General features: G+C 55.7%; 1 protein-coding gene and 1 long non-coding RNA gene across 2 annotated transcripts in view; one reads left to right on the top strand and one right to left on the bottom strand.

Moving 5' to 3' along the window:
• The window catches only part of TTBK1 (tau tubulin kinase 1), a 42,475-nt gene that overhangs the window by 28,008 nt on the left and 987 nt on the right, over nucleotides 1-13,480 (bottom strand). Inside the window, 11 exon segments of the mRNA XM_025418846.3 lie at nucleotides 1-132; nucleotides 358-589; nucleotides 1,494-1,648; nucleotides 2,972-3,097; nucleotides 3,183-3,275; nucleotides 3,711-3,776; nucleotides 4,204-4,308; nucleotides 5,157-5,297; nucleotides 5,470-5,543; nucleotides 5,788-5,935; nucleotides 11,064-11,225. Coding sequence (XP_025274631.3) covers nucleotides 1-132; nucleotides 358-589; nucleotides 1,494-1,648; nucleotides 2,972-3,097; nucleotides 3,183-3,275; nucleotides 3,711-3,776; nucleotides 4,204-4,308; nucleotides 5,157-5,297; nucleotides 5,470-5,543; nucleotides 5,788-5,935; nucleotides 11,064-11,171 — 1,380 coding nt within the window. The 5' untranslated portion in view covers nucleotides 11,172-11,225.
• Nucleotides 10,618-13,458, top strand: LOC118350390 (uncharacterized). The gene is made up of 3 exons (XR_004804056.2): nucleotides 10,618-11,008; nucleotides 12,219-12,263; nucleotides 13,374-13,458. It is a non-coding gene; the product is annotated as an uncharacterized LOC118350390 (long non-coding RNA).

The raw sequence follows: 13,480 nt of genomic DNA, 5'->3' as shown, positions 1-13,480 counted from the left end.
GGACTCAGGACTGTTGACCCTCCGGTAGCGAAGAGAACGGACTGGGGTTGTTGGTGAGTCCGGAGGGGCGCGCACCGGAGAGCTAGGGACCCCCACACCTCGGCTCTGCTCCTCTTCCACCACACAAGGGGTCTGCAGGAGAGGGGAGTCCCATGAACCAGGGCCGATAGGGTGGTTTTCCCAGGGTGAAGGAGATGTAGGGAGGTCGACGCCGGTGATCCTGGCAGGGGGCGAGGCCGCGGATGCAGGGTGGCTAGGGAGTGGGCACACATGAGGGGTGGGACGGGGGCCACGGGCCGGGAACCAGGGTGGGAGCAGGGGGAGGCCACCCACGTCCTTCTCTCTGGCTGCAGTTACTTTGCTGATGTTGATTCGGAGTTTGTTCCGGTTGACATCCGTCTCCTCCCAGACTTCAGCCTCGGGACCCCCAGGATGGGGGGCCAGGTGGGGGCCGGGACCCAGCCCCTCAGGGGGCCGCCCAGGCAAGATGGGGGGTGCGTTCTCCTGGTCACTCAGGTGCTCGCCCTGCAGCACGTCCTCGGTGTTCTCCCGGAGCAGGTCCCCGGGCACCGGCGTCACGTTGACCACCCTGGAGAGGCCGGGAGGGGCCGTGGGCAAGGCTGGCAGGGGTGCTCTCTCCTACCAGCACAGGCCCTGCAGATCACTGCCACCCCTGGGAGTGGGCACAGGAGGGGCCTCGGCCGGGATGGGGGCATCCCCAGGCCCTCTCAGGCCTGCAAAGGACTACAAAGGTGGCTGCCCAGCATGAGCTCAGCACCACTTCACCCTCTCACTCCAGGAGACCCATTACTTTGCAGGCGCTGCCAGATTTCCATGGTAGTTCACTGGCTGACCTCATTTAGGCCAGGAGTGGGTCTAAAGAGAAGAAGCACTTTGGAATTCCTTGAGTGGTCCATGCACCTCGATGTGCTGAGTCTCTTTCCTGGAGCCCCTGCCCATGTCTCCCCCTGGCTCTTCCCCCCCCCCCCCCGGGGGTGGGGGTGGGGCCCTTCCTCACTCTGGCCCCTCCCTGGTGCCTCTGTCTTTGTGCGTGTCACATGGTTCTGGTATCACTGACACCTGTCCATGACAAGTATCCCAGACCCAACTGAGAGCACTCTGAAGGCAGGGGCTGCAAGTTTTTTCTCTGACACCCACAGGCCCTGGTGCCAGGGCTCAAGACATGTCCACTAAATGAATACCTGTGAGCAACAGAAACAAACTGTGGGGCTCAGGTCATTTCACTCAGGGCTCCCCACTCCCCAGTAAGGTCAAAAATCCAAAGGAGGATGACCACTCTGTCCCCAGATTGAAGGTGGAGATGTGGCACCACTGCCTGGGGTTCGAGAACCCCACTGTTGAGCACCAAGAATAGGAAAGACAGCCAGGTGTGTCCAGGTAGAAAGAGAAGGAGAGGGCTGGCTTTTGAGGTGACAGTACAAGGCAGGGGTCACCTCGCCCCCCTCCAGGCCATCGTCCCTCCCAAGACTCACCCAAACATGGCTGCCGTCTGCCGGGTGTTCTGCTGGGGTGGAGTGGAGGTGCTTGTCGACAGGAGGGCATCGGTGCCTGCCTTCTCCCAGTCAAAAGCCTCATTCTCAGCGATGCCCCGCTCCTTCATGCTGTTCTCAAACACCGACATGATCAACTGCAGGGGTGGGGGTGGCGGGAGGACAGAGAGGTGACCCTGGGGCTAGCCAGGAGGAGGGGGCAGTGGCCGGGACTGCAGGGGGAAGAGAGGGACCTTCCAGGACAGGGATGGGCCAAGAGGGAGCACTGGAAGGAGAAGGGCACATTGATTTTAAATGAAAACATGCACACGATATGCAAATCAGCATGCAAATTACCATCTTGGTTTGAGCCCCCCCTGGCTGGACACAAGCCCTATGAGATCTGTCCCCTGCTCCCCATCCCTGGCCTGATCTGCCATTCCCACCATCTCAGGGGGAGCCTCAGCAGCCCGAAAGCTCCAGTAGTTTCCCAGAGCCACCACCTGGGGTCATGCTTCTGCACGAGCTGCTTCCTCTACCTGCACTGCCTTAACCACCAGTCCTCTCCTCTAGGACACCTTCCCTGATTCCCCCACCCACACACTCCCCGATCTGCCGCTCTACATTCCTAGCAGTCAGCACACCCTGTGCTCTCCTGTGCTCGCTTAGCAGCTGTCTGGGCTGGGGAACCCCAGGAGGATAACTGGGGGAGGGGGAGGCAGGACCTTCTGTTGTCCAAGTGAGCCATCTCTGCCAACAGCCAGGGCTCTAGGCTCAGGACGTGGTGGGCACCTGTAGGCCATGAGAGGCCCCCAGCCCACTCCGCTTCTGACTTAGCTCTCTCCAGAATGCAGGGTGGGTTTTTTCTGCTGGCAGGCCCCATTTCACTGGGGGCCCACCGTGTGCCTGTTGCTGTGTTCCCTGTGGCATGGAGATTTGTGCCTGACACATAGTGGGTCCTGGGCAGAACATTGCTGATGTATCCCCCTTCTCCTGTCAGGCTCGGTGAGTCCCCTAGGGATGTGATGGTGGCACCCTGGAAAAAGCACTGGACTTGGGAGTCAGAAGATGTGCCCGAGCCCACCCCTGTTCCCAGCCATGCTATCAGGCTTTAGTTTCCTCATCTATGAATTGGGGACAACACAGAGTTTTGGTGTAAAATACATGAAAGCTTTGGCTTTATTAACTGTTAAGTGTTGGGATAATAACATAAGGGACACACATTATCACCAAGGACTTGTTTTGAAGTTTAAGTGAGTGAATGCATGAGAAGCACTGAGAACAGGGTCAGCTGTTGATAAATCTTAGCTATGAATGCCATTTACAGGAGCACAAAACAGTTTCATGCAGTTTGAGGACCAGGGAGAGATGCACAGGCTAAGCTGGCAGGGGAGTGGGGCCTCGGCAGTATGGGTGCTGCTGGGGACAGGTCACCCCCAGAGAGGTGTCCAGGGATACAGAGGCCAGGTGGCAGCTCCCACCTGGTAATCAGGCTTGGTGAAGTAGTCAAGGCTGGCGATGTGGTCCAGGAAGAGGTGGAACTCGGAAGGCATGTGCTTCAGCAGCATCCGATGCTCATACTTCTCCTTGATCATCCCTACCTGCTCCTGGAGGCAAGACGGCACGGGGTGATGGAGCCCCAGTGCCCCCACTCCCCCTCCGCCTCCTCAGACCCAGCTGCACAGGGCTCACCTTGTCCTTGATCTTCCTCCAAGGCAGCTGGCCCACTGCAAACTCCACCAGCATGTAGAAGAGGGACCACAGGTCATCGTGGCGGCCCATCTCCTGGGGGTAGGGGGGTGAGGGGAGTCATCCACAGCTATCAGGCCCTTCCCTGGGACTGAGGAGGGGGCACCTAACACCCAAATCCCCCTGGGCAGACCTGAGTCTCCCTGAAACCACGGCTCTATCCCTGACCCTCCAAGACACGTAGAATCCCAGTGTTAAAACTTCTGTCTGTGCCTTGTCAGCCCACACAGACTAATGGTACAAACAGAGAGGAGGGAATCCCAAAAAACAAGGAAGAAGGGGAAGTCATGGGGAGATGGCAGCAGAACCCTCCTCAGCCCTGGTCTCTGGTGGGGCAGCTTCCAGCTCCTCCCCCATACTTCTCTCCCCACCCCACCCCGTGCCTGCCCTACCCTCTTCCTCTGCTGCACACTCTGCCTCCGACCCGGGCCCCAATGCCCCTGCATCCTCAGGCCCAGCTCTGCCACTCACCCGGTTCTTGTGGGCATTGACTGAGGCATAACGAACAGTCCCTCGAAACCCAGCCACATTCCGGGGCTGTGAAAAGAGAACACAGCAGGACCCTCACCCACTGCCCCTGACTTGGACCACATCTCAACCCTGCTTACTGAGCCTAACTCCACCTACTTTAACGCTGACTGCCTCCAATCCAGCCCCCACGTTGGCCCGATCAGCAGCAGGCCTGCCACACCAAGCCCAGCTGTACACCTGCCTCCTGCCCCTGTTCACGGTCCCTTATCCATTCCCAACTGGGGTAGGCAGCCAGGTCACACGGTGTGGATATGACATCCACCAAGAGCTCAGGGAGCCAGGGGACAGGCCAAGTATAGACTGAGCTGGGTGCTGCTCATACTGAACCCAGGCGGGGCCTGTCTAGGCAGCTGCAAGGAGAAGTTGGTGGAGGGTTTCCAGGTCAGGGAGTCAAGCAAGGAGGCCAGAGGTTCCCGTGAGCGGCGGTACTCACAGGCCGAACGTCCCCTGTGGTGTTGGTATACTGCCGGGCCAGCCCGAAGTCCAACATGTAGCACTTTCTGTAGGTAGAAGGCAGCCTGCCCATGGCAAAGTTTGACTGGGGAAGATAGGAGCTGTGACCGTGGGGTTCCAGACCCAAATGGCCCACCTCATGGGGCCCCCAGACATGTGTTTAGGAGTAAACACCATCATGTACTATCGAAGGTCATGGCATCGCATCCAAGAAGCAGGTGGGATCGCCCTCTATCACAGTGAGATGAGAACTTGAGAGATTTTAGAGATGAGGAGGCCGAGGGTCAAAGAGCTTCCAGGGGTTCTCCAAGATCACACAGCAAGTGATGACCCAGCTGGGGGTTGAACTGAGGTGTGTGTGTCCAGCCCTCAATCCTTGAGGCTCCCCAGCAGGGTAGTGTGGCTTAGTGTCACTGTCTTGCTCTAAAGCAGCAGAAGACCTGCGTTGTTCTTGCCATGTGACCTTGGGCCATTCAACCAATCTTTCTGGACCTCAGTTTTTACCCCTTACTTATTTTTTTTTTTTTTTTTTTTTTTTTTTTTTTTTTTTTTTTACCCCTTACTTAAATTGGAGGTTTTTACAACACCAAGATCCAAGATGCCACAGAATCGGCTACTTGGAATTTCTTACTAAGCCCAGCCCTTTGGTCCCTTTCACTCAATTCTCCAACCCCTGCACCTTTCAAAGTTCAAGGACTAATCAGGGAAGGGTTAAGAGAGAAGAGAGGAACAGAGGGCCAGGCAGGGGCGTGTGTTCTTGGCAGGCCAAGGAGAGGAGGAGAAGGGGCTCCGGGCAGAGAGCAGGAGGAAGGGACAGGTATTAGAAGAGACTATTCTTGCCCCAACCACTGCTCTGGAGGAGAAACTGTGGGACCTGGGCGGGGGGGGGGGGGGGGGGGGGGGGGGGGGGGGGTCATGTAGCGCCACCCTCACCGGTTTGATGTCCCGGTGCAGGAAGCCCACGGAGTGGATGGCCTCAATGGACTCCAAGATCTGCTTGCCCAGCCGCAGCGTGGTACTCAGGGTGAAGGTGCCTCGCGGCTGGCTGCGGCGCAGGTCGGCCAGGTTCCGGCCCTGGGGGTGGTGGCGGGGCCAGGCTAGACTCAGCTGCCCTGCCCCCTCCACCCTGCACCACTGTGACACTGGGCCCAGCCTCATCCCCAAAGCTTTGTGCCCGCTCCCCACCCCAGTGGTCACGACCCCAGCTTTTGGGGGAGAGTGGAGGGAGGATCCCACAGGGACTCACCTGGAGCTGCATCACTACGTAATTAAACTTCTCATTCCGGCCACAGCCAATGAACCTGCACACGTGGCTTTTCCCTGTGGGGCACAGACAGGGGGTCTCCCAACTCCCACTCCTTCTCCCTCACTTCCAATCTTAAGGCATCTCCAGTGCACTCCTGATTCCTGGTTGCATGATGACTTCTCCCACCACGTCCCTTTGGCCCTCTCCCATCACCGCCCTTAGACTCTGGCCCCATCTCACCATCCCCATCTGTTCTCTCACAGCCCCTGACTCCAACCATCACCTCTCCCCTCGCATCCTCCTGCCCTTGGCCCGCACCTTGCAGCTTTTTGAGCACAGCCACCTCCATCTTGAGGACCTGCTTGGGCTGCTGGGCTGACTCCACCTTGAGGGCCACGTTCTCCCTGGTCAGCAGGTCCATGGCCTCATAGATCTCACCAAAGCCTCCGCCCCCGATCTTTTTCAGCTACAAGATGGAAGAGGGGGATAGGAAACACAGGGGTCAGACTCAGCAGCTCCTCATCCCATCCATTGCTGGGTCATACCCTTCCTGGGTGGGGGGGGCTAAGGCTAGCCTTGAAGGGGAGGACTCCCTGTCTCCCTTCCTTGCCCCAACCACCAATGCTCCTACTTCCTCTCCTAGTGCCAAGCCCTAGTGGGTTTCACGCGCGCGCACACACATGCACACACACGCATGGTTAGATGTCAGAGTGCAAGGTGGGAGAGGGTATGAGACCTCTGACTCCATACAGACATGGAGACGAGCCCGTGTAGGATCTGAAGAGACCATGGGCCATATTGAAACTTTTCTTCCCTGGAAGGACAAGAAATACCACACTGCCCCCCACCCTCCCTCCCACGACTACATTGAACAACCACCATCCATAAGGAAAACTAATTTCTAGAACCTTTCAGCTTCAGAGTGGATCCTCCAGAGAAGCTGGCCCTTCCTCGGGTTAGCAGTATCCTGACAGGTGTCAAATGGAGAGAGTACTGGGGGAGGGGTGCATATTTGGGGAGGAGACTCAGCAAAGGGTATTCACTGCCTAGGCCTGCTGCTAAAGCTCACAGCACTCCCTAGAGCCCTGGTCAGATGCCCCAAACCAGGATGAGCCTCCCCTGGGGGCAGGGGCCACTGCGAGACCATGGTGGAAATGGCAGTTTGGACAGTCCATCTATCCCCCCAGGGGGCAAGGCAGTACAGACCTGACCCTCTAGGCCCTCCTCCTCCAGCATCCCAGGACAGGCAGTGAGAAAAGGCAGAGGGGAGAGTTGTGTCGGAGGAAGAGTTGGCAAGGGCAGATAGTCAAAGCTGAGTTACGGGGAGGGATTAAAATAATTTCAAGTTAGGGCAGCCCTGGTGGCGCAGTGGTTTACCGCCACTGCCTGCAGCCCAGTGCGTGATCCTAGGGACCCTGGATTGAGTCCCACGTCAGGCTCTCTATATGATGCCTGCTTCTCTCTCTGCCTGTGTCTCTGCCTTTCTCTCTGTCTCTATGAATAAATAAATAAAATCTTTACAAAAATAATAATAATTTCAAGTTAGAGGCACCAGGGTTCCTGGAGAGGCTGTGTGCTACTGGCAATGATGAGGGACAAGGAGAAGGTGCTGGGTTCTAAGTTGGGATTCATTTGATTAAAAAAAGATGTACAGGGCAGCCCGGGTGGCTCAGCGGTTTAGCACCGCTGTCAGCCCAGGGCCTGATCCTAGAGACCCAGGATCGAGTCCCATGTCAGGCTCCCTGCATGGAGCCTGCTTCTCTCTCTGCCTGTGTCTCTGCCTCTCTCTGTGTGTCTTTCATGAATAAATAAATGAAATCTTAAAAAAAAAAAAAAAAAAAGATGTACAACTCACCTCATGGGTGGCCTGTCCTCTCTGAACATCTTCCAGAATGCTCACTCGCCTCCTGTTGGCTTGTTAACTCACCAGCACAGCTGGGCTTGCTAGTGATTGGGCAGAGGCCGCTCTCATCAGCCAGCCTGTAAACTGACTCTGAGCCTCCCGTGTCTCCAAGCCCTCCCCTTAGCATTTATCCAGTGCTCTGATCCCATTAAATCTTTAATGGTGGCTGAAGCAGGGGGTGAGGGTGGAAGGGGGGCAGGGCAGAGCCCAGGACTGGGAGTTCCCAGCAGGTTACAGTTGAAACCACTCCAGGAAGAGACAGGAGGATGAAGGGAGGATTTAGAAGAGAAGTGGAAGTCTGGCTGCATCTGGAAGGCTCTGGTGCCCAGGAAGGAGACAGGGAAAGGAGGAAGAACAGTCTGAAACCAGAGTCTCTCTCTCCTTGAGACAAAAGTCATACTCCTAGAAGAATCTCAGAGTCAGGAGGGGATAGATGCAGACTCAAGGAAGGCAGTGGCATATCTCCCTCTGGAGAACTTTAAACTCAGGGGAGATTCTAGTATCTTCTAGAATCCTTTATGGCTTGTTATAGGTGAGCATGGAAGGAAAGGGGGAGGAGGAGGGACCAACAATCACATCTCAGGTTCTGTGATCTAGACTCAAAGACATCATCTCAGCTCCTTCCCTAAGGTTCTTGACAACACAAGGGCAGAAGGTCATAAGAGTCACCATTTTACACAGAAGGAAAACTATGGCACAGAGAGTTCCATTCTCTGCCCCAGGTCACACCACTAGTAAGCGGCAAAGTCAGGTTTCATTTAAACCCGGGCAATCCCATGCAGAACTCACACTCTTAACTGTGATATCACAAGAAATGGTGATAGCACAGGGCTTAAAAGTCTGGAGTTTGGGGCACGTGGGTGGCTCAGCGGTTGAGCATCTGCCTTTGGCTCAGGTCATTATCTCAGGATCCTGGGATCGAGTCCCACATCCGGCTCCCCGCAGGGAGCCTGCTTCTCCCGCTGCCTAGGTCTCTGCTTCTCTCTGTCTCTTATGAATAAATAAATAAAATCTTAAAAAAAAGGGACACCTGGGTGGCTCAGCAGTTTCGTGCCTGCCTTTGGCCCAGGGCGTGTTCCTGGGGACTCGGGATCCAGTCCCACGTCCATGGAGCTTGCTTTTCCCTCTGCCTGTGTCTCTGCCTCTCTTTCTGTGTCTCTCATGAATAAATAAATAAAATCTTAAAAAAAAAAAAAGTGTGAGTGCTTGAGAGTCAAGCTTAGATCTGCCAGCCTCCAAAATCCTCATCAGAGGTGTAAGGAGTGCTCCTGGCAGCCAAGACATTTCCCATACCTGCTCCCCAATTTCCGAGGGTGGCCAATGGTATTTCTCTACCATCTTCACTTCCAGACAGAGGCTGTTTCTCTTCCCTTTGACCCTATTCCTCCCCTCCTATTTTTTTCACGACCCCCTCCCCTGTCAAAGGAACTACCTAAACTGGAGGGCTAATCTGACACAAGAGGACCAGCATTCACTTAGGAAAAGGGAAACCTGGTTTCCTGGCTCAGCTCTGGGTCACCTGGAGTTAGTTTCTTTCTTTTTTTTTTTTTTTTAAGATTTAGTTATTTATACATGAGACACACACACACACACACAGAGAGAGAGAGAGAGAGAGAGACGCAGAAACACAGGCAGGGGAAGAAGCAGGCTCCCCGCAGGGAGCCCGATGCTGGACTCAACTCTATCTGGACCCCAGGATCACGCCCTGAGCCAAAGGCAGATGCTCAACCGCTGAGCCACCCAGGCGTCCCTGGAGTTAGTTTCTTAAAGTCTTTGCCTCCACATTTCCTCCTCTGTAAAATGAAAGAGTTGTTCTAGAACTAGTCACAGAGACTCCTTCATCTCCATCTTGGGAAGCAGTATGGCTTAGGGACCACTGACCCAGCAGTCGTGAGAACTTGGCAGGCTAGCTAGTCTCTGTACCTGTTTCCACACCTGTGAAAAGGGGGTAATAACATCTACTCCATTGTTTGGGGAGGTAACACACACAAGACATTTTGCACAGTCTGGCCACAGCAAGTGCTCCAAACAAATGCTGTTTTACTTAGTAGTATCATTTGCTCTTCTGATCCTGAGAAGCACCCCTCAAGAAAAGTAAAACATTCATATTTGTAAATACTCCACCTGGTACCACTGCCCCTCCCTTCCTCCCCAGCCAGCTCATTTTCTCTTTGGGCAATTTGTTCTTGGTTTCCGAGCTCTGCCTCAAGTCTCTGTCCCACCCCTCATGGGGAGATGGCTGAGGGGAGGCATCCAGCAGCCCCCTCTCTCAACCTCTCCAGGAGCCAGGGACGGAGATCAGCCTAGTGAAGACTGCACAATCGCCCCTTCCCCCGATGACCCCCTGCCATTTCTCTCTCATCTTCCACCTGCTCCCTCAAAAAGCAGCGAAAAGTTCTGACTCAAACTCAGTATGATGTGAACACCATCTTTTTCTCACCTCTTCAGTGCAAAAGACCTTCTGCCTCCAATCTGTCAGAAACCAAGCTCTCATGACAGGAGACCCAGAGGGTTCTTGGAGGAACACTCATTTTGCCAGACTCTTATTCCCTTGATTATGGCCCTGGTTCCTCCTCCTCCAATTTCTGACCTGTTGCTCTCCCTCTCAGGAGTTCCTCTGGGATTTAGATGGCCCCTTCCCTCAGCTCTCTGAGGTACCACCACCTCCCCCAATCCCAGAGACATCTCAGACAACGCTTTGGCCCCATCCCTGGTCCTCTCAAATTGGCAGAAAGAGTGGTTGTTGCCATGGAGACCAGATAGCACCCAGCCCCACTCTCAACACTGCAGCCCAGGTGAGCTGAGCTTCCCCCCTCAACTCCCACACACCCCGACACAGACGCTCAGTGTAGACCTGTGCTGCTCTCCCTCCTTCCCTCCAGGCTCCCCACTCCGCGGTGCAGACCCACAGGCTCACACACCATCACCCTGCAATCAGCCCTACACCATCCTGCCCACACAATGATAAGAGGCCACCCAGAGCGCTAGCGACGGAAGGAGAGGTGGGGAGGGGGGTTAGGGGAGGGAGACAAGGATTGATTTACAATAGGACCCGCTCCCCAGACACTGCCTTTTCCCCCAACCCCTCATAGGTCCTCCACCCATCCAGGCCCAAACCCCGATGAGGCTCAGACTACAACTCCCAGCAGGCCGAACAGCCTGAAGTCCTGGGCTGGAGGAGCAAGGCACGCTGGGACATGGAGTCTCGGCGTGTTGCACCTGCCGCAGGAACCAGTGAGGGGAGGAGGGTGGAAGGAGAAGATGGAGTGCGGCTGCGGTGGGAGCAGCCCGCAGGGCCTCTTTCCCCGAAGCCAGGCCTTTCTGTCCTCTGCGGAAGCGGAGGGACACATGCACACTCACTGCCCTTCTCCAAGGTCCAGAGGGGAAAGAGCCCCCTCCCCCACGCCGCCCGCCTCCCCCACGGAGCTCTGCAGCTCCTGCCCCGACGTCCAACCAGGAGTTGTTTCAGGCTGGGCCCGAGCAACGTGACCCAGCAGGGAAAGGGATGAGAGGGGGCGCTGGGAGAAGGCGATTGTCCACAAGTGTACGCCAGAATAGTGACCGCCAGCAGTATGCAGATGAGCTCAGGGGCACCTCCCTCTTCGGGTAGAGGAGTTGGGGCAGCTGTTTGAACAGGTCTCCAGGCCTCTCCCCACCCCCAACCCGTCCCCACCCCCGCCGGGTCACTCACCACCTTCCAGCGGTCCTTGACCACGTAGTTGGCCGGCAGTATGTCGGCCTGCTCCCCTCCCCCACTCATGTTGGTTTCGTCCTTAAGAGCGGCCGCTAGGCACTGCATCCGCCAGCCGGAGGGAGGGGTGTCCGCAGGGCCTGCCCTGGGGGGGCCATCTACCTGGGGGAGTGGGGAGGGGCCATGAGTGGGGCAGGCGACGACCCTGGACCCTCTCGTCCATAGGGAGGAGGGGAGCGCCATTCTCCAGGCAGGCCTCCTTCCCTGGGCCCACTGGGCAGATGCTCCAGGGGTTACTGGGGGAAGCGCTGTGTAAATACCCAGGTGGAGGTCAAGGGAGAAGACAGAAATACTATCCATGGGAAGGGAGATACAAACTACAAACCGGGGATGTGAAAACCAGCAACAGGACGCACATGTTGAAAAAAGGAGAGGAAAATGCTGTGTGAACAGGCTATGGGGACAGGGAGAGATATGCTAACTAAGGTGGAAAAAACTTGCTAAACGCCCCTCCCCTCTGCCCCACGCCCAGGGGTGCGGTGGGGGGAGGGAACATACTAATCTAGGACCCATGTTTGTGTAGAGGACTCCTGGGCCAAGAAGGACCCATCTGAATGACTTGATCCAAGGCCCCCGGCACCCACACATTCCCATGCAGAGGTGCCACCAAATGCCCATAGAGCTGTGCATCTGAGGCTTACTAAAAGGGGAGACCTGCTGACCAAGGCGTAACCCATGGGAAACCCACACCAGAGTGATGGAGACCCACTGATCAATCGTAGGAGATGGGATACTCAAGAAATCAAGATACACAGCAGCCCCTTGGGGATGGTGCTAAGTGAGGAGGATGCAGGTGTGTGAGGCACACACCGTTCTCAGGGGTGAGTCCAACCCGCTGACAGCCGTGGTGTTCAGAAGCCAGGATGTGAGCCATGGGGTGAACGTAAAGCGATGGACCCAGCACAAAGATTTTAGAGGGACTGCAGCCCTGCGGCCACTCCAAGGGAGAGAGACAGACTGAACTAGAGGGGAGGAGGACTTGGAGACAACTGGGAAGGGGTAGGTCTCACAGGAGGCAAGAAGAATGATGGGGAGCAGCAGGTTGGGGTGGGCGTGTGCTGAGAGAGCTCTGACCACACCTTTCTCTCGGCTCAGGAGCAGCAAGAAGGAAGGAGGCTGGCTCTGGTTGCACTGGCACAGGTAGGAATTGAATGTCAAGGAGAGGGTCCTAACTGTGAGGGTTGGGGAGGCCAGCTGATGTCATCCAGGGAAATTTAAGCATGTGCACATGTATGTGTCTGAGTGTGTATCTGCACATATGTCCTTCTGTGAGCATGTATATGTCTTTGTGTGTTTTTCTGTGTCTGTGTGTCTCTGTGTCCATGCCTGTCCATCCGTCTGCTTGTGTTTATACTCGTTTTTTGCGTCTGTCTGTGATGTGCACGTGCATAGGCAGGGGGCCACTTTGTGAGATTGCTGTGAACCCTGTACAGAATGGGAACCAAGATCTTCTCTTCTCTTCCTTCCCCCCACACTTCATACAAGCACAATGCTCTGCCCTCACCATGACCCTGGAGAGTCTCAACTGGAAGGCAGTTACTCAGGCTGGGCTGGGGGACCAGGTTGGGTGGAGGGGAGACGGGGCGGAGGAAAGTGACTAAGGCATCTGTGGATGGGGCGGAAACTCCACAAGCCTGTCTTTCCTTGGGATGGGGATAGCTCCCCAAGGCTCCCGTGTTTAGCCGTCCTGATACAGGAAGCAGTGTGGGATAGTAAAGGCATAGAGACAGCCTTCAACAGGTCATGGTATGCCGTGAGGGACATGTGGAGAAGAGGTCTTCATGCAGAGGGACACTGTCACTCTTCTCCTGTCTTTCTTCAAGTGACTCAGCTGACTCTTTCCTCCAATCCACCCAACTTCAGAGCATTAGAGCTGTGGGGATGTCAAATAGGCCTCTGCCCACCTTCTGCCAATCTGGCATATGGGCCATCAGGAATTCAGAGGGCAAAATAAAGGGAGAGGTAGACGGTGGGGGGTTCTGGAATAAAGGTGGAAACAAGAGGGAAGAAGCAATTGAGCTAGTAGGGAGGGAGCCTTGAGCAGTTGAACTTGTCATCTCTGATGGGCCTTCCAGCCCTGTGATGGTGGATTCTATACCTTAATGAGAAGAATTTGGGTGCTCCAACCAGTTTAGAGGTGGGCAAGGCTAGAAGGAACAAGCGAGGTGGGAAAAGGAAGAGTGGTAGCAAGAGGATAAGTAGGGGTTCCCTGCCTCTTCCTGTCCACCGTCCTCACTCTCTGTCTCTCAGGACTGCACTCAGCTTAGTCTGGTTGGATGACAGGCCACGAAGAACTTGGCTGCCCCATTACTGCCCCCTCAGGACCCTTTGGGTATGTGAAGGGGCTTGTGGATTTA

The sequence above is a fragment of the Canis lupus genome, chromosome 12 (assembly GCF_003254725.2).
Source record: "Canis lupus dingo isolate Sandy chromosome 12, ASM325472v2, whole genome shotgun sequence".
NCBI lineage: Eukaryota > Metazoa > Chordata > Mammalia > Carnivora > Canidae > Canis > Canis lupus.
The sequence above is the reverse complement of the archived record's forward strand: the minus strand, read 5'-3'. Positions and strand labels throughout refer to the sequence as shown.